Source organism: Patiria miniata, unplaced genomic scaffold (assembly GCF_015706575.1).
Source record: "Patiria miniata isolate m_02_andy unplaced genomic scaffold, ASM1570657v1 HiC_scaffold_24, whole genome shotgun sequence".
NCBI classification, from domain to species: domain Eukaryota; kingdom Metazoa; phylum Echinodermata; class Asteroidea; order Valvatida; family Asterinidae; genus Patiria; species Patiria miniata.
In genome coordinates, this window is record NW_024037063.1 from 21,615,874 (window position 1) to 21,637,218 (window position 21,345).

General features: G+C 39.3%; 1 protein-coding gene across 13 annotated transcripts in view; it reads left to right on the forward strand.

The window, feature by feature from the left end:
* Positions 1–16,362, forward strand: part of LOC119732505 (kinesin-like protein KIF1A) — a 73,635-nt gene extending 57,273 nt beyond the window's left edge. For 8 of the 13 annotated variants that reach the window (XM_038206037.1, XM_038206036.1, XM_038206039.1 and 5 more), the window contains 7 exons: positions 170–228; positions 3,401–3,478; positions 7,235–7,380; positions 8,846–9,061; positions 10,852–11,153; positions 12,180–12,372; positions 12,813–16,362. In XM_038206037.1, the coding sequence (XP_038061965.1) occupies positions 170–228; positions 3,401–3,478; positions 7,235–7,380; positions 8,846–9,061; positions 10,852–11,153; positions 12,180–12,372; positions 12,813–12,974 (1,156 nt within the window). In that variant the 3' untranslated portion in view covers positions 12,975–16,362. The remainder of the gene's footprint in view (positions 1–169; positions 229–3,400; positions 3,479–7,234; positions 7,381–8,845; positions 9,062–10,851; positions 11,154–12,179; positions 12,373–12,812) is intronic. The other 5 variants (XM_038206047.1, XM_038206044.1, XM_038206045.1 and 2 more) reach the window with 2 other exon arrangements.
* The last annotated feature ends 4,983 nt before the right edge of the window (positions 16,363–21,345 follow it).

Consider the following 21,345-nt stretch of genomic DNA (forward strand, 5'->3'; position numbering starts at 1 on the left):
AAATGAAAGTAAATTTCTGTTGAATGTGTTAAATTGCCAATAGCCATTCAAGGCATGCGTATGTTCGAAAGCTAATCTTCTTTGACAAATGAAAATCATTTAAGGTTATTTGGACTCAAAATTTATTTTGTTGTAAATTACACTATAATTGTTATGTTTTTGGTTGCAGTCGTGTGACCGGGGTATATGAATTATCACTGCGTCGTTCCGCGGAAGCTCTGAGCCCAGGTATGATTTAGTGAGAGTATTATTAAGTTTACAGTTTTTGTATCAATTTCTGCATTCATGTACTTCAGAGAAGTTTTTGAATTGAACTAAAAAATCAATTTCAATCTTAGGGAAATTGGCGTCTGGCCTGTAGATTTCCAAAAAGTAACTGACCAAATTATTCTTAAAAAGCTTACTTAGTATGAAGATAGTAATGGCAATACACTCCCTGTGAATTAATTCTTTTTGCCATGCTGTCATTTTGAAGAAAACATTGAAAGAAGGCCATCTCAAAGATGCGGCAACTGACACATTTTTGGAATTTTTTTGTTAGTAGTTGGTTTGTAATTTGGCGAATCCGTGAGTGGGTGTGCGCAAGTGTTGAAACGATGCATATGCACGCGGTTGCTATTTTTCGTCTGTTCAGTGTGTGACATCGCGTAGCTGCTATCGGCTGAATGAGAATGTGTCCCGGACGCTAATTTCGGGCGCAATTCAAAACATGACTCTGCACCTTTTGAATTGCAATCAAGATGCTAGAAAATTGTTTACTTGGAATATACAGCATTCATTGAGCTAAAAGTTCATCAGGTTAGTTGCTAAGCACCTGTCTGTAGATTTTGAGCACTTTTGTTGCTTCAAACAGAAAAAAAATACACAAATGCCAAATGATCTTCTCTACCTTTAACTTGTGCATTGTGGCTTCATGTAGTATGAAGTCTGAAATTTGACAATGTTATCTCAAACTGTTTTCTAAAGTTCCTCTAAATCAAGATGGAATTGTTTTTGTCCTGAGTGTTCCTGTGAAATTCAAATTGCCACAATGACAATCAAATCCCACTGAAGGCACTGTATTGATGAGTGTTGCCATATTATGGGACATGGCCCTGAATTCAGCCCATATGCTTTGGTTTGCTAGTTCAAGCCAGCTGGTAGATTAGACATGTGCCTATGTATGACATGGATGTGACATTGTTTTATTCATTTCAATTTCTGTTTCTACGTTTGCTTTGAAGTGATTTTTCTGGTCTGAATTTGTTAATTTGTGGTTGGCTGTTGCAATCAAAAATATTTCTTTATTCCAGGCATTTCAGTCTTTACAAAGTAAAAGACGTCTAAAAATGCTTCTAAAAATGTGGCCCCTTTTAATTGTTGGACTGCATGTTCTAAATGCATGATCAGGCATATTCTATATTTTATTCATCATTCAAGTTATTCTATAACTTATTCATCAAACATTTCACAATATTTTAAGAAAAGAAAAATTTGTGTGTAAGATTTTGCTTCACTGTGATTTTGTTGTCATTTTGAAAGAATAAGACCCAAAATTATGAAGTGATAAGAAACTAGTGCAGTGCATGCCCAAAGACCATTTTCTGCTCTTTCGGAAACTTCTGCTCCCCATCAAAGATTTTTGGGAAAGGAAGCGACACAGGCTTCCAATATTTTTTTCCAGAAGTACATATATGTTTATGTAGCTTAAGTCTTTTTAGACTTGAAATCAAGCCGGTAATTGGCCGGGTTTAGTCTGCCGGGGCCGCTGCGTATCATACCGTACCGCCTGCACTGGCGTTGACACAGTACAGCACTATACGCATACAGTACCATTCAGGGTTATGTGTAGTGTGCGGTAAAATAACGTGCGGGATCGTTCAGTGCAACCTCAGCCCCAATATGTGTGTGCGTCGTTTCAATTACCGACTTGAAACATCTGCAAGCCCTTGAGCACAAGTGTATGGAGCTTGCTACCAAAATTGGACGGAGCACTCTGATTGGCTAAGAATCAGGAGGATATGAATATGTATTTTGTTTACCCGTCTCGCTCGGTGCAGCACCGATCCCGGTCCCACGGGTGTCATATGTCACTGACGCGCGTGGTGAATGCTTCTAGTTCACCGTGCAACACAGGCTGGATTGAATCGATTGCTTGACTCAGAGTGGCTGAAAGCTAATTCCTTGATCGTTTGGAATCCACGCATCACGGACAACACACAGCAGTGCTTAACAAAACACGACAGTGTCTAACGACTTGATTTCAAGTCTAAATTCTTTTGTTTATTTGTTCACGTTTTGCTTTGCTTCATTCATTACAATGTTACAGTACACGTAGCTGGGCTCATTTCCTGATTTTGTTTTACATAATTTACGTCTTCCTGCATTAAATACCTTTTTATTGCCTTGGTCATCCAGGTTATATGAAATTTCTTCTCTTAATCAATAGTCTATGCCTTTTGTTATTTTGTTTTTGGTAAAATGCTTTTCTTCGATTTCTATAACTTTGTTCTCTAATTCATCTATAGATCTGTATTTTCATTTTGTTCTGTTTATCCCCTCTGTAGTCTGTTTGTTGGTCAACTGATGTATTTGTACACTACAGTGTATGTTTCTAGTTATTCTACACTATAATGATATTGTACCAACTTGTAGTAAATAAGGGACACACTCACAGAAAGTTTGCAGTGGCGGATTTGAGAGAAGTTTGGAAGATTTCCAGAAGCATGATCAAAAGAGCCATTATACGTGTTGGAGAATAAGTTGAAATTGCAAGGGTTATTGGCATTTCGAAGAATTTCAATGTATGGTAAAATTTCAGGCTGAAGTATCCTTTAAGTTTGGCAAACTTGTCCACATGACTTTGTAATTCTTATCCTAATGGCCTTAGTGTGTGGAGAATGTGGGCCCAGGCATGAGCTTGTTTAGCTTCCCTCTGTACATCAAAACATGGACCAATGCAGGCATGCAACTTGTCATCAGATCAGCTAATTTCCTCTTTTTCACTTCACACTTGTATAAAGTATAAAGCTGGGAATCTCTTTTTTGTAACTTCCTCGTTGCATGCCTGCCAATGGTAGTAGTGCATTTGGGAAACAACCCATGAATATATTTGAGGTTCAAATAGTCGTGCTCAGACATGGTATTTTCAACTATTTAACACCTGTACCTTCACAAACATGTATGTAATTTCCTAACGGTCTCAACCTTGCTTTCTATGGAAAACCTGACTTTCATTTTGTGTTGTAATTTTTCCTAACTGCCCTACATTATGACAGATTCAGCACACTCCCCATTCTTTCCTGCACCTCTTGTCTTATCTCTGTCGCGTTGGTGTACTTGCTTGTATTATTTTCCCCCTCATGATTTTTGGTTTGTTTGTTTGTCTAACTCATTGCCTTTCTGTGGCCCGATCCAGCAGGGCTATCTTTCAGTCAATATGATCTGAGAGACCTACTGGAATCGACTTCGCCTGGGGCTAACACTCCCCAGACTAGTGGTAAGACTTATCTCTGGCCCCTCCTCGATACTCGTACCCAAGACATGCAAAACTGAGGGCCTGGTACAGGCTGATTTTAGGAAGTGTTTCATTGGGCAAATTTGTATGCAGTGTATTCTGGGTAACATTATATATGCCAGTATTTTAAGCAATCATGAAGGCTTTCACAGCGCCTAAGGCTAGCTGTACTCTATGCAAGTCAGTTGTGTGTACCGGTAGGTTCATCCACGGTGCTTTGTGTTTCCATCAGCAAGTCATTGTGATGTTTGATTCTGGCCTGTACCAGGGAATCTCAGCGGAGAGCTCATGGGTACGAGTGAATGTAACACCTCGACAAGTCAGGGCCGACTTAGGGAGTCAAAAGTTGGAGGGATGCAGGCGAACATAGTCTTGAATCAAATGATGAGTGACCAGTGACATTGATGTACATGTAGATATTGCCTTTTCTTTCCAGTCTGTGTTATGAATCTTTGTTTCCTCTCGAAACTGTGTCCAAAAACTTGAAACTTGTTTTGATAAAAAGAGCATTTCTGTGTTTCTCTCTTTAACTCTCACTCTTTCACTCTGTATAAATATTGAAGCAGCATTAGGTATGTCCATATCTCAATTTTCTATCAGACGAATATGTCATTTGCACATGTCAAGAGTACATGTATATTCACACATCATGGATATTTTTGTTCTATTATTTAAAAAGTTTTGTTTTCATTGGCTGAGAATAACACAAAAAGTTTGCTTCTCTGCATGACTTTTCTCAGATTGTAAAGTGGGATTATTTTTTTTAATTTGGACTCGAAGCATGGCCAAAATAATGTCATGGTAACTTGCTATTATTGTTGACTTTGAGTTCATACATGTGGCAAAAAAAAAATCATGAATATGTTGACATTTTTGTCATTTCTATCACATTTCGGGGTAAAATGTGCTTAAGATAGATTTTATTAATGTCAACTTGTTATTTTAGAAAGAAATACTCTTTCTTTATGTCTGTGTATCCTTGCCTAAGCACATTGTACTGTGAAGATATTTTTCTAAAAAGTGTACTCGTGCTTCCTCAAGACTTCTTCAAACTTCTCAGTACTTTTCTTCCAACTTTTGACTCCCTGAAGCGCTCAATATGTGGTATACCGTATATGTAGCATGCCGTGTACCAGAACCCCTGATAAATACCCCCATACACATCCTAATACACACATAGGCACATGTGTAATCCCCATCAGTTCATAAAGAAGTGATATTAGAATAGGATGGTATTTGTGTGTGTGTGTTTAGACGATATGTTAATGTACCGATGTCTCATTGCATGTACCATCGATACAAAAATGTTAATTTTCAAGGTAAAATGTGTGATTATGTTGAAGTAAAGAATTTTGTTTGCTGAAGGACCTGAAAAGAGTGTCTATTCTTAATACAGAAACCAAATGTTACCACCGAGTAAAGGAAATCTGAGTGTCATTTTACTTGCACAATAAAACCCACACAATCTTGTTCCATAGTTGTGGGGACCACAGGCCTGTTGAGCGATAGTTATTATGGGGACTGAAGACACTATAGGGACAGCAGAAAGTCCCTATAACCCAGTCCCAATTTCCCTTACAATAGAGAACTTCCCATAACGCAGTGAGGGCACATTAACACACACTCAAATTGAAAGTATTGAAAAATGTGTGTTGACTGCAATCTGTGAAGGTTTACCATGGAGAGATATAGTCTGAGTACATGTACATGACATTCTTGGTGGGGTAATTCACGACAGAGCCTTTGTGCTGCGTGCAGCAGCATGTATATTCCTGGCCCCATAGGGCCATCCACGAACCTGACGCGTTTAACAAACCGCATGCAAAGAACGTCTTGGGAATCTTTGCATTGCAATTGGGCGTGACTTTATATGCAAAATAACAGCGTGCGCAATGGTGGAAACACTAGAGCTGATATGCAAACCGATAGTCAGGTGACGTAACGTACATGTACACATTCATTGGATATGACTAGGTGCTAAAACTGCAGTAAGTACAGAAACCAGACATGCTGCGTCATGTATGCATGCAAATGCACACGCACTTCTGCTTGGAATTTTGCAAGCACAAATATAAGATTCCCAAGATGTCCTTTGCGGCTTGTTGGCGCCCTCTTTGGTGAACTGCTGCTGAGTCCAGTAACCCATGCGCGCTGAAATATGGCACCACTAAGGACGTCTTGGAACCAGGACTTGGGAACGACATGACAAGGGTTACCGGTTGGAATGATTGCAGAGTTGTGTTGATGTGTATTGATGTTTATTTACAGTGTTCAGATCATTGTTGACCTGTGACAGTCAGTTTGTAGGAGGTAGGCTTCTAGAGTAGTCACTTTGTTTTCTTTGCCGAGTGAATTGTCGTAGTTGCTGGTCGTCTTGCTTGTCTGTAGAGTTTACTTCGTAGAGTAGTCATATTTTGTCTTGTGGCATCTTGGAAGAGACAGCAATATCTGGCTCTGCACGATAACTGATGAACAAAATTGCAAATGTCAAGAGAATTTGCGTGATTACCAGTGAACGTTCCCATAGTGTTAATGGATTTTTACAGTAATAAAACAAAGTTAAGTGGACGAAATGTGCTGTGTTATAACTTTCTCTGATTGAGAACACAGCTGGTAAGCTGAGTCAGATTAATTTTCGGTATGTACAACTCTCTTTAGATTCCTGAAGATTCCCGCATGTTTGTTTCTGATAAAGAATTTCTGAAATCTCCAAACAGTGAAGTTAGGGAAACTGAATGAAAACTAGACTATAGAACAGTGCATTATGAGAGATGCAAAATTCAGCATGGTCTGTCTGTCATCTATTCAAATTTGTTGAATATCTTTTTTCATCCATTCTTTCAAGATACAAAATCTTATTTGATTTTTTCTTCTCTGAAGTTCTGATAAAATATACAGACTTGCAGCTTGACCTTAAAAAAAGGAGAAAATAGAGAAGACAGCACAACAATATGTTAGGCTGGCATTCCATTTTATTTGTTTTGTGTGTTGGAACATTCTACCTCTACTTCAAATATTTTCCTGTTTCTATTTTCTTCATGTTTATTTGTGTTTCTGAGTAGCACAATCGGAATTTATGTTGATTAAAAATATAGATAACCTATCAATTTAGAAAACACAATGGGCACAGTACTGCATAGGTGGGAACATTACTGTTATTATTATTTTCAACCATTTCTGGTAACAAAACCAAGGATTCCTCAAAAGCGCCCTAGGCACTGTAGCTCGCAAGCCTAAAGAAACCTGCAGAGAGAAGACAGAGAGAAGACAGTGAGAAGAAATTACAGTTTTAGAGGTGGGAGGAAAACCCCAGAAGAGCATTCTGGGAGAAACCTCATGGAATCGACGGGGACTGAAAACCCAATCCACATATTGGCCCAGGCGGGATTCAAACCTTGGTCACAGCGGTGAAGGCGAGGAAAGAACTGCTATGCTAACCTGATTCCCCATCTACACATTAAAGTAGTCTGCGAACAATTGTGAAATTGCTCAGTTAATCCAATCCCTGCCAGACCCATCATATTTTGATGGATTTTGCAGTACTGAGGAAGATGAAACCTAGCCACTAATATTCAAACTTGGCATGTGTGGCTCAATATCCTGTGTAAAGTTTGAGTAAATACTTTGTTCCTAAACACTGTCCAAGGAGTTAGTGTTAGGCTGCAATAGTTTTGAAATCATGGTGTGGTACTAAGATGGGTTCTGCCGTTAATGTTCTTATTGTCTTTTGCAAATTAGGCACTCAGCGTCGTTTACGCAAAGTGATTGACACTTCAGGCACCTATGTCCGAGGAGAGGAGAACCTTCAGGGCTGGCGCCCACGAGCTGACTCACTGCTGCTGGATCATCAGTGGGAACTAGAGAAACTGGGCCGACTTGAAGAGGTACGTGCAGCAACTTTCTTTGGACATTCATTAACAATAGAGGGCACTTTTTTCAACACTCACAAGAGCCCCAGTGGGAAAGACACACTGTGTGCGCTTACTGGTTTGCGCATGTACATGTGGCAAGAAGCGCGCATGTGTACAAAACCAAAGCACCTTCACCTCTTTGCATAAGCATCAGGCGCTGTTGGCAATGCATTCAAGAGTCTCTAACACAGTACATTGCCCCTCCCAAGTTTCTTTTTTGTAAATGTTGAGGGGTACTAATGCATAGAGTCTATAGATCTCCACCTCTTTGCATGAGCATCAGGCGCTGTTGGCAATGCATTCAAGAGTCTCTAACACAGTACATTGCCCCTCCCAAGTTTCTTTTTTGTAAATGTTGAGGGGTACTAATGCATAGATTCTATAGATCTCCACCTCTTTGCATGAGCATCAGGCGCTGTTGGCAATGCATTCAAGAGTCTCTAACAAGGTACATTGCCCCTCCCAAGTTTCTTTTTTGTAACTGTTGAGGGGTACTAATGCATGTAGTCTATAGATCTCCACCTCTTTGCATAAGCATCAGGTGCTGTTGGCAATGCATTCAAGAGTCGCTAACAGTATATTGCCCCTCCCGAGTTTCATATATGTAACTGTTGAGGGGTACTAATGCATGGAGTCTTTAGATCTTCACCTCTTTGCATGAGCATCAGGCGCTGTTAACAATGCATTCTAGAGTCTCTAACAGTACATTGCCCCTCCCGAGTTTCCTATTTGTAACTGTTGAGGGGTACTAATGCATGGAGTCTATAGATCTTCACCTCTTTGCATGAGCATCAGGCACTGTTGGCAATGCATTCAAGAGTCTCTAACAGTACATTGTCCCTCCCAAGTTTCATTTTGTAACAGTTGAGGGGTACTAATGCATGTAGTCTATAGACCTCCACCTCTTTGCATAAGCATCAGGTGCTGTTGGCAATGCATTCAAGAGTCTCTAACACAGTACATTGTCCCTCCCAAGTTTCATTTTGTAACAGTTGAGGGGTACTAATGCATGGAGTCTATAGATACCTCATAAAGGACTACATCACACTACAATGTGTCTCCAAGTGGCCACTTTTCAAGTTCCTTACATGAACATCTAGTAGCATCTAGTTTAAAATTTATTTAAAAGTCTTCTACACAGAAACAGTTTTTAATCGCCAAAGAAATTGTTAGTCTATAGATGATCATGAGCGTCCATCATAAATGTGAAATCTGCTATTAAAGTTCATCATGTACATGTACTTGTCACCAATTATATACTGTGGATGAAGTCGGATACCTCTTAAATGCATGCTGGTTTATTTTTAAAATCAGTTGATTAAATCCAGCATGTTTGGACATCAATACGAAGAAATATTGACTCCTGAACAAATAAGCACTTTTGATAGACGCAGGTCCAAGGGAACAATTTGTTGATTGCCAATTCTTATTGATGCAGGTTGAGAAGGCACGTCACAACCTCCTTCTCAGAGACAAAATCCAGCAGGAGCTGGTCAACACGCGTGGAGAGGGCATGCCGAAGTCTGAGACAGATAGCTCCCTGGACACGACCCTGTCCAATGACAGTATGGATAGAGAGCATGAGTTGCTAGACCGTTGCGTCAAGCTGATGATGCGCAACCAGCCGCCTGTCCTGTCACCACCGCCATTCAAAGTGAGTCTCACACAGACACTGTCTTTCACATTCCGCTTTGTGTTTTATTTGTAGGCCGCATCTGATTCAACATGACTACATGCGGCAATTCCCCATTTGGCAAGACTAAACAAAAAAATACCTTTGGTTCGGGTCTCAGAAAAAATAGTTGCATCGGTCAGCCGGCATGACATTTTATTTTATTTATTTGTTTTTTCCCCTTGAGACATATACATGTGGGGAACTAACATGTTTAAGTGGTCAACAGTCCAAGTGTTTGGGATGATTTTTGAGACATGTTTATCGTGAAAAGTTCATAAGTTCAACCATAGAGCACGGAACATGGGTTCAACCACTGTCGTGTCGACGCTCTTTACATTTCTCAGTGGTTCGTCAGGTTGGCCTCTTGTATATCAATTGAAAAATTGTGGACGACTTGCCCATGTTTTTTTACAAAGAATTCCTTGAATGTCATCTTCATTAGGACGCTTTGCTTACATGATTTCTCTTTCCAATTTCAAACAAAACTTTCATCAAAAATTTGGTTTCCGCGATGCATGGCGATGAAAGTTTGTGCGGCCGTGTAAGTCCCGGTCAACCAATAGAATTGCTTGTTGGGCACAGACATTGCCGTGGGGATTTCCCCTGACACGCAATACCGCGCTGCTGTAGCTACAGCTAGCACAGAACATGCATGAAGCACTCACACATACATACGGAGAAACTTGAGACACACTGATCAGACTTTTTGAACTGCGTTGCAATGATGAGTATGTGACAACGTACCTATTTTAAAAGTATACGTAAACTCACTGACGTTAGACCATGATATTTTCTTTTTGGATAATACCAGAACAACATAATCACTTGCAGATAAAAGACTCAATTGTATAGGCGATTTTGGCTAATTTTGATCTAAATAAACTAATAAAATTGTGTGGGGTCGCATTTTGTTGATTTTAAATGGCTTTCTTCTGCGGCTTTATGTACGTTTCCGGTCTTTATATAGAGATCGGTGGTGGCTGCACATTACATTGGGGTAATTCTAGTGTTATGTACATGTACTGTGCGTGACAGAGGTTTTCATAGCTCAGTGTACAAACCTGAAAATATGTTTTTCAATTCTTATACATCCGCCATCTAGTAATGGTCAAGGAGATTACAGAGATCCCAAAAATAGGATCTTTAAAAAAAAATGGAGCCCTCTTTCTCCCCCCCCCCAAAAAAAAAATTGTTCTGGATCTGCCCTTGACAGACATTTCCTTTTCTTTATAATACTGGTATGACCATTAACAGAGATTTGATAACTTAAATCCAAATCAACCAAAGTGGACTGTTTATGATGTTGCATAAATAATAAACAAAATATCAGCTTTTATAAAATTAACAGTGACGCTTCTAAACTGAAGTTGGTGTTACATATGATCAGTGGTGCAAATATACCAAGTGGGATTGCAAAAGTGTCGACAGTGGTCTCGCAAAACTATTCGCAATGTACATGTACTAAAATACACAAACTAATCGCAATGTACTAAAACAACCAAACTAATCCCAATGTACTAAAATAAACCTTACAAAAATGAAACTTTTGTTGTTGGTGTTAACAAACGTATACTGGTAGTGGTGATTCAAAAATACTACTAGTGTTATGAAACTAATGTTGGTGTTATAAAACGAGTAGTGTTACAAATCTAACAGTGGTGTTACAAGATTAAGAATGTTAATATAATAGTTGCATGCAACATAAAGTGACTAACATACTAACATTCTGTTGGTTTGGTGTTTTGCTAACATCCCTACCCCTTATCCAGACCTCTGAGCCACCCACTGTCACTCTCCAGAGACCTGAAGACGTTGATGAAAGCACTGCATCAGCCTCAGTGGCCACCGGCAGCCAAGGTCAGGAGGTCATGACCCCCGATGAACCCATGTCGTCCTCCAGCTCCATGCCAGACTTACAGCTGTTGGGTCCCGGCACGCGTAAGCTACCGATCCCGACGGATCTGCCGGGGATACAAGGCCACGACATGGCAGGCGCATCAGGGGATGCCAGCAAGATGAAGAAAGGTGGCAAGGGGATGTTTGTGCCGGATGTTGAAGAAATCCGAGTCAGGTATGTGTGGCTTCAGTACCTTCGTTGGCCTTAAGAAGGACCTCCCCTGTGACATGTTGACCAATTACAGCAGTGATTACAAGTCAGACATGCGCACTCGCGTATGACGTGTGTCTGACATGTGGCATTGAGAGGCACATATGTTGTTGCTTACGTGGGCAGTGTCCAGCAGTCATGGGCCTCATTGATTGGTCAATTCAAGCTAGTCCAGGCCATGTCTGAAACCTTTACCAAGAAGAGGCCTTGATTTTGTTATTTAACCCTTTCCTTACCATGGGCGACTTTTGTCCACAAGAAGAACCCCCCTGCTGGTTCCCATGGGCGACTTTAGTCGACCAGGAAACCACACACAGAACACCCTCAACACAGATATATTCACTACTTTTCAGAAAGGCGGCATGTTGATATTTTTGGCCGCCCATACATCAACCATGTACCAGCTGAAAGAGTGTTTTCGGATCGTTCTAATGGTGTAGTTTATTCATAGTGTTGCCATTACAAAAAAATGAGAAAAGTGCTTCAGAAGTATCCACGCACAAATTGAGGTATGGAGTGCCATTTGGTCATGTGGTGAAATGGCCTGCAGTTTGATAAATGGAACCAGATGAACAAACAGGCATAACTTTCTTATATTTACACATATGGACTTCATTTTTACATCACATACAAGAGTAAGGTTCAAGGAACAAACTTTACACACAACACCTATGATTTAAATCACTCCTTGGCAGTGAAAATCTGGGTTGAAAAAAGTGAGTTTTGGACTTGTGGTCATTTTGTTCACGCTCTAGTGATTTCTGCATGACTGAGCAAACAATTTGGTCCTGGGGAGAGCCAAGTCAATAAACAATGTGGTAATGAAAGGGTTAACCCCTTGTGTCAGGTGCTACCTTACTTGTAAATTCCTTGATCTTTTTTTTAGTCCTGATGTGTCAAGAAGCGGCTTTCTTAACTTCCTTGATTGTGTTAATCCTCATGTGTCAGGGAGGGGCTACCTTACATTCCTTTATGTGGTTTTCCCCCCAGTCCTGTTGTGTCAAGGCGAGGCTACCTTAACTTCCTTGAGGAGAAGACAGCAGGGTGGGTCATGCGTTATGTCATTGTGCGTCGTCCGTATGTCTTCATCTACGACAACGACAAAGACCCCATTGAGAGAAGTTTGATCAACTTAGCCACAGCGCAGATAGAATACAGCGAAGACCAGCAAGCAATGCTCAGGGTAGGTTAGGGGTTAAACTGCTGCCTTGTTCTTTGTAACATCAAATTTGGAAAATTAATGAATTGTTAAAGTTTGCATCCTTCCAAACTCTACGATTACTCTTAAAATGATATTGAGCACAATGGAACAGCGATATTATACCAAAAGAAAAGTATCCCATCGGAAAGTAGGAAGTCAGTTACACAGTCTACTTTTGACATCAAGGTTGAAACATAAGTAGACTCTTAGAATGAATTTGGAAAAGCAGAGGCAAAACGTTTTGTATGATTTGATGTGATAAATCCAGTGCCATGCTCATGGAAATGTACTACTACATGTACATGTATGAATGATCACATTTGTCCTGTCTCTCTTTGGAACTCCCTTCTTGAGTTGAGTCAAGCTCAAGGCCCCTACTCCTAAACACTCAAGACTGGTATTTTGTTCTCTTTGATTCACAGACGCCAAACACTTTCTCAGTCATCACCAAATACCGTGGCTTCCTCCTGCAAACCATCGGCGATAAGGATGTCTTTGATTGGCTGTATGCCTTCAACCCACTCCTGGCTGGTTCAATCAGATCCAAGCTCTCTCGCCGTCTAGCTACCCAGCTCAAGGTGTAAGCAAGACTATCTGTGATTGGCTGCTGTAACTGAGAGCAAGCCTCGGCTGGTCCAATCAGATCTCAGCGGTGTTGTTGTTAAACCCAGCTTTGAAAGAACGTTCTTGATTGGTTGTTTGCACTTGGCCTACTTCTGGCTGGACCAATCTAATCAAAGCTCTCTTGTCATCTAGCAGTCAAGCTCCGGTTCCTTCAAGTCTGGTAAACTGCAACTCAGAATATTGCCAAAGTTAGAATCATAGTATAACTATAACTTGCACATGTTCCAATCCCTAGACAACTCATGTTCAAATACTGTATATTAATATCCTGCAAGTTGTCTTAACGTAAAAATAGTCCGGTCAAATGTAAATAATCGTTCAGTGTTTAGTGTTTTAATTAATAGTTTCAGCAAAGTAAATGTGAAACTTGACCAAAATGTTTGTCATGTGGTGATCTAGATATCGACAAATGAATTAGTGACGTTAAAGGTTCAGGTTCAACCCCAAGTGCAGGTATCCGTGAGGCTAGAAAGTTGCCTTCAAACTGAAAGGGAATTATCTCATTAGTTTTTTTTATTGAATTATTTAAGTAAACCTGCCAAATTGATTCAACATCATGTTTTAAGATTTGCCATTTTTTACGGACACTTTTAGCTCCTCATTCCTCCATTTTTAATTTATTCATCCACCCTTTTATTTTATCCACCTCCTCACAGTTTTGTTGAAGAAATTATTTCAATGCAGGGTTGGTTTTCAAAAAAACTAGTGGCAGGGTCGTTACAAGGGTCCATACTTCAGGGTATACGCGCAATTGCGTAGTTCAGTGTTCCAAACGATTGTTTTCCTGGGTTTTTGTTCGGATTGCATGTGAATTGAATGAGGTGGTGTCATAGTTCAAGAACTTTTAATCTAGCTGTAGGAATCTGTCAGATTCAGTCCACTTCACTCTTCCATGTGAAATCAGTAAGCATCAAACCGTCAGATTATTTTGGTTCAAAGCTACAGGTACCACTATTGTTTGGTTCAGTTTGATTGGATGGTCATGCAGTTCTAGGATTCTGTTGGATTAAGGTCTTTGTGCTTTATTCTTTGTTTCTGTTGGATTTGGTTCAGTTGGATTCAGCTTGCTCTGCACCTGTTAGATTCTAATTGCCTCGGGATTTACTGATGGATCTCTAATGGATTTCTGTTGGATTAAGTACCGGTAGGATTTCTGTTGGATTATGTAGGATTTCTGTTGGATTAAAGTAGGGTTTACACTTGTTGATGGGTTCTGTTGGAATATATGTGCTTTAATATGATTTGATTTTGATGGAATGAGCAGGTTTTTGGATTATGAAGGATTCAATCAGGGAACTTGCACTGTAGCCAAAGAGAACCTGATGTTTGGTTTAGTTAGTTTCATGTATAAATTACCACTTTTAGAATATGTTCGTGCATACTGTTAGCTTGGAAAACCCCAACATACTAGCCTGACTGTGCTGTATTTGTCCAGTGGAAATGTCCTAGTAAATGTACCTATATTACGTGTAGATATAGAACTGTGTGGGATAAATGTAGGGAAACTATATTCAAGTCTTTCACTGATGGAATTCTGTGCTGATGGGACAGATTGTGCAGATTGTGATTGGAGAGTGTCATTGAGAGTCCTGTTTTCTCTTTTCATTGTTGGGTCATTTCATTCTTTGTTTGATGTATGTAATGCTGACTGAACCCTATAGTCACAGACATATATATACAGAAAGATGGGTGATTTTATTTTTCCCCAATTTTTTTTGGAAAGGGGGGGGGGTTGTGATGGTGGATTTTCTGTGATATAATATGGATTGCTGTTTTGTGTTTAATCTTTTTGATTCTACTGGAAAGTAACAAATGAAAACCAAAGGTCGGTACAATTTGGAATTTTCTGAAGGTTTTCTTTCTTTTTAAGTTTGTTGTTTTAAAATTTAAGGCTACTTTGTATGCTTTCGAAGCAGTGAATCACAATTATAACTATGTGTCCTCTCTGTCACACAGATTTCTGCAATTGTAAAAAAAAAAAAAAAAAAAAAAAAAACATTTAAGGAATAATTTGACCTGTTAAATGCTGTGGATGTATTGAATGTTACGATAAAATGGTCAGTATTGTTCAAGTCAAACAGAACTTTATCATGCGTTACATAAATGAATATGCAGTTGAGGAGGAACACAGACTTTAAAAAATGCAGTGTACATAGTGCGTATCGTACTTACGTCAAGTGACATCATGAGTAGGTGTAGTATGTACTTGTAAATATCACATAGGAAATGGTAAAATAATGGAGAATTAATGGCAGTTTTTGTTGTGATCTATATATATGAGTATTTTTATGCAAATTGGCTTGCCATATATAAAAACAACTTGACTGAGCAAAAGTGTGACGGCAAATCTAAGCTGTAGCAGTTTCATAGATGTAGAAAATAGAATTGTAGTTACTTTAAAGATGATTGTAAGCCAACAAAGCTAAACAAAGGCCTTGTACTGTGTACGTGAGGAAAATTGAACATCACACAACTTACATTTCACTAAAAATTGAAGGGAACTAAAAGTTTGGAAGAAAACATTTTACAAACGGCTGTTTATAATGTAGGATTGATAATTACAGACGAGCACAAGGTTAGGAACAGAAAATGAAAAGGGGGGGGGTTGAAATGGTTTACAAATAGGAACGGTAGCCAAGTTCTGAATGTGGCTTTGATTCCTAACTCAAGCTCAATTTCCGTGTGCTTTGTTGTTCCTTCTAGTGCAGTAGTGCCTTTAGAATGTTTAGATGTTTTAGCTTATAGCCTGATAAGTACGTATAGAATATTTACAATCAAATCACATCACTTTGTCTTTCTGCAAGTTTCACTGATTGTTCCATTTCCCTTTAATATTTTGCATTGTACATCTTTTTTTATTTTATGAAGAAAAAAAATAATTGTACAAAGAATTTGTTAATGATTTTCAATTGCCACGCACACTGACTGTTTTGTTCTGGGGAGCCTTTTTTGATTAATTTTACAAACTGTATTATATGTTATGAACCAAATAAGTTATTTCTTTTTGGATAATGTTGCCTGATTCAACTAACACTGCTGCCACGTACTTGATTTTTTTTTTTAAATGCAGCGTTTGTAAGTATTATTGCAAGCAGTAGCAATTTATACGTAAAAGCAATGAAAGTGACAAATATATCGGTGCAATGCTCATCTGTTTAAATATTTAAATTAAAAATCTAGGGTATGTAGCAAATGTCATTACTTAAATACTGGAATGTAACAGTTGTGTGTCTCACGTTTTAAAAGTAAAAATTTTATTTTCTTACTGTAGTATTAATTAATGTATAGGACTATGTAACAATGATGTAGTGAATGACATTTGTGTATGAGCCATGCTGGATTCATTTTAAAAAAGCAAATGTAAGGCTATCATATAAAATAATGTAAGGTGTGTTGGCAATATGAACCAATTAACAAGGAACATTGGAGAGGGAATAATGAATTGCCCTAATTGTATGCTACAGAACTTTACATTTTGCAAGAATTCAAGAAAAAAATACAAGAATCAGCAAAACAAATGACACAAAGTATGACACATATGAATACAACTCTTTGTTTAACTGAAACCGGGAATTATGTCATGTTTTGACCAACTATGTTCTTGCCATGCTTGGCGTTACCGCCCTATTAGAAATTAATTAAGGTTTTTGGTCAGCTAAATTGCATTAAGACTAATGAACACACAATGTGTCAATGTTACGTACACCTCATCCAGCTGTATGTGCTTCAGTGCAGTCTAAACACAATGCTTAGCTAGCAAGATTCATCTTAGGTAATCGTCCAGAGTCAGTCATGTGAAACTATTATGTCATTATGGGTAGATTACATGTATGTCTGTTAACCTCTAGTGAAGAATCTCACATTTTAGTCAGCATAAATGTAGTCGGAACGAATTCGAAAAGAAGTCTTGTAAAAGTAATATGGAATAACTGGAAAACCAGTAGACCCAGCTAAAAACCACCAAACCAATGTGACTCAAAGACAACGAAGTGTTTTTTTTCTTTTTTAAGAAATTAGGTGTCACATATACCATCGAAAGATGCTGCCGACTTATTGGACAACAACTAATCTAGTCTGGTTCCCTAGACCTGACAATTATTCCCGACGCTCACGTCTAAATTGTACGTCAGGTCAACCTCGTCCCCAGGGTGTCGAGCAGTACGTGCCCATCACTACCTGCTCTCATCTCTCACCCTGGTATTGGATCATTTGCATGTGCAAGATTTTTGAACACGTATGCAAATGAGGAACAGTCTGGTGCCTGGATATACGTTACATTAGCGTTTGTTTTTGTATGCGGTGTCTGGGGTAAAAACAGAGTCAATTTGTCGCAGCGCGAGCATGGCGTGAGTTACGAAAACACGATTTTTAAAATTAAACTGTTATGATCTAATCAGGTATAGACCTTTCTACGCTTGGTTGGCAAACTGCATTTTTGCCAACCACGGGTTGCAAAACTATGGAAGGTCCAACACTGTAAAAATGAAGAAGAGTTATTACAGATAACCGAAATATTATTTGATTGTTGGAAATACAACATTGTCAACAAAGCTACAACATAATTCCTAAACATGCCTTTTTACTTTGTATTGAGGGCGTTGGGGGAATATTTTGGGTAAAACATGTTGCCAACCACGGCTTCAATATATGCGCTTGCGGCAGCCCATATAAAATGGCGCCAATGTTTACAAACAAAAGAAAGGTCTATAGTCAGAATCTTTTGGTCTGGGAACCAGACTACAACTAAACAAAAACGCCTCTTGTGCTACATCTATCTGAGAGAGTGAATGAATAAAAATTTAAAAAAAAAAAATGCAGCTTTTTTTTTCAGGCCAGTCTCAAATTACCGTGCATTTCCATGATCAGGATGTTTCTAGGGATTGCAATGGTAAGATGCCATATGAAGCTTGTTTTGTGTTGACTATTTTGTATCATGCTGATTTTTCTTGTTTAGGGCAACCTTACTCAAGGTTTTTTTTGCAATACACACCTTGTTATCAGTTTTATATAATTTAACACTTTTGTAAAACATTTACTAACATTCAATTTAATTATGTATTGTTTTTATGCACTGCCAATTTTACGTCTGCAAGTCATGCGAGCATTGTGTTGGCATTGGTATTTGGTTTACTAAAAATAGTTATTATGTTTTAAAATTAACAAACTTATCAAACTATTGGCACATTCAGTTACTTGGAAATTTAAACTCCCTTTCCCTTCACTAGTTTGCCAGTTTATTTATTGTTTAATCTTCTTTTGTCTCAGCTTGATAGCAGAAGGAAACTGTGTAATTACGTTTCCTGATACAGCTTCACGAACATTCTGCTCAGAAGTTGGCAAGCGTAAGCTGGTGTGTCTTGCAACAATGGACATTAACAGATGTTTAATTTACAAAACTGTTATTTTGCAAATACGAAACATTTTTGAAGAGAAAGTAACCAGTCCACCTTACTGTATACTACGTCATTATGTCCTTGCTGACTGTGTGAATAATTACTTAAAATGCATGATGTGTGCGCTCACAAATAGAAGTCAAACAGCTAATGCCAGGGGTCATGTACATGCAAAGAAAATAAACTAATGTATAAATACATCTCCAGCTTGTTTTGACACCTATTTCTCTGGTTCTTTATATTTATCCAAATAATGTCGAAACTAGCCAGCACATGAGTATTGAAATGTATTGATCATGCATCCTGAAGACAGTGTTTCTGAGTTGTTTCAGCCTAGCCCCATAAATGTGGCCTATTTACTGGACTGCCTCCGTAAACATAGGCCACACATCCACATGTACAAAAACGTGTCGATTTTGCCAAATTTTGATTTTCACATTATCGCTACATCAGCGGGGAAAAAAATTCAGTCTGTGTGGAAGCATTGAGCGTCTGGCCGTACTACAGAGCTTGCGATAGTACTGTACGGCCAGACGCAGTCGGGCTATTGAAAACGGAGACCGTTTGGCTTTAAAAACGGTGGTATTGTGTTAATGTAGCCAAGGATCAACTCCCTGGTTTTTGGGCTTCCATCTGAGGGCTGGCTTGATAAAATTACGGTTAAAAAATGGGTCCTATTTGCCTGAGAATGTGGAAGGATGCCACTTGTAAAACGGCTACATGCAGGCTTGGGAACTCGATCACTTTTCGGGAGGTGATTTTATTTGGTGTGAATATTTAAAAATAATCGGCTAGCCTACCCAAAATTGAAAAGAACTGAAAAGATGAAGTGCAAGACAATTATTTAATTTTTGTTTGAGAAACCCCAGTGATTTCGGCTTGCGTGTTATTTGGCCCTGAACTTTGTTGATTTTACACTGTTTTCAATGGGGCTTGAATTGGTTCAGTGCACCCTTATTATGAGCGGACCCCGAATGGTTACCACGATTTGTGTAGCGCGCCCTCTTTTCACAAACAATTGAAGTTGACGGTTTGACGTGACACATTGCAATTTTTGTGTAGCGGGGATCAGGCAGGATTTTCTACTTCTGCCCGGAGGATCCTCGGCGAGGATTTCAATCGTATTTACTGAAGTATTGCAATGTTAGCGATCTTCTGCACCATCTTGGCGAGTGGAAAGTATTATAAAACTACAACAAGCCTACAAATCATCTCTCGAATGGATTGACTCCAGGAACGCGTGCCGCAATCTGCACTTGAAAACTTCAACCGTTCACCGCGCCTTTTCACGCGCGGCGGACTAAAACCAGTCGACGTGAGATTGACGAACTTTGTCAACATGAGTTGCTTGCGGCTCACTTGGTCTTGTCTGAGCTGCAAAGACTTGGTGGTGCAGTTATGACTTTTGTGAGTTCATCTTGTGACAATTTGGGAGTTTTGTGCTGGAGCTCAGCAGTCTGCAAGCCAACATTCAACAACACCGTCATGGTGAGTGACCATTGCTCTGTTACTAGCCCCACTAGTGTGGCCGCGGTATGCTGCGCTGAACCTCTGAGCGCAGCAGACCGCGGCCACACTAGTGGGGCTACTCTGTTACTAGCGTTTGTGTAGTTTCGGACCCCATTCCTATATTGATTTACCTTGATACCACACACCTCCTCCATCAGATCCATATGGTCTGTCTGGTGTTTGGAAAGGATCAGAAGGCTTTTTTAAGCCCATTGATAACCCATGTATTGTCCAATCTTTAATTTGAAACCCAGTAGAGTGGTGCTGTTTACTGCTTCTTTTGAGGGAGGTTATTCCAGTCCTCTATTACCCTCTGCGAGAATAAGAATTTTCTTGAGTTTAGCCTGAAGGGTTGTTTCTTGAGTTTCATGTTGTGTCCCCTTGTTCTTGATTCTGTGCTTGGCTCAAAGAATACGTCTGCATTAACCCTGTCAATTCCTTTCATTATCCTGAATGTTTTGATTAGATCGGCTCTTCGTCTTCTATCTTCCAATGACATTTGATGCATTCGGTTAAGCCTTTCTTGGTAATCTCTATTTTGGAGCCCTCCCACCATTTTTGTGGCCCTCCGCTGAACTTTTTCAAGCACGTCCTTGTCTTTCTGTAAGTGCGGACTCCAAACTTCCATGCAATAGTCCAGGTGTGGTCTTACCAAGGCTTTATAGCTTCCCCATGATTTTTTATCCCTGTATTGGATGTTTCGTCGAATCATTCCCAGAATTTGTCTAGCTTTTTTCGATGCTTCGGCACATTGTTTACTGACTTTGAGTGAACTCTGTACACAAACTCCCAAGTCTTTTTCTTCTGATACATGTTGTAGTTCCTCATCTGCCAGTTTGTAGTCTTCCTTTGTGTTGTTGAAGCCCAGGTGTATTACTCCACATTTCTTGACATTGAATTTCATTAACCATTTTGATGCCCATCCATGTAAATTATCCATATCACCTTGCAGTACTTCCCTGTCCGACGGTGATGAAATTCCCCTTACCACTTTTGTGTCATCTGCAAACTTACTAATTTTGACTCCACCACGTCGTCTAGGTTATTCATGTATATCAAGAAGCAGATTGGTCCCAAAACTGATTCTTGGATAACAGAGCTTGTTACGTCTCCCCACATCGATTCTGTTCCCTGGACTACGACTCGTTGTTTTCTATCTTTCAGCCATGCTTCAATCCATGTAATTAAGTTCCCTGTTATGTGCTTGCATCTTTGCCAGTAATCTTTTGTGTATTAAGATTACACTCACCAAAAACAGCTGACTAAAAGTAAAAGGCACTCAAAAGTGATATTCTGATATTTTTTTCACATCTGAACAGCTGGTAAAGACGACTTCTTCAATATTTGCACTTGCAGTTTTAAGTTTGTGTGCAGAGGGCAGGACTTTGATTTGTAAGGAAAATTATGGGGTAAAAGACAAAACGACAAA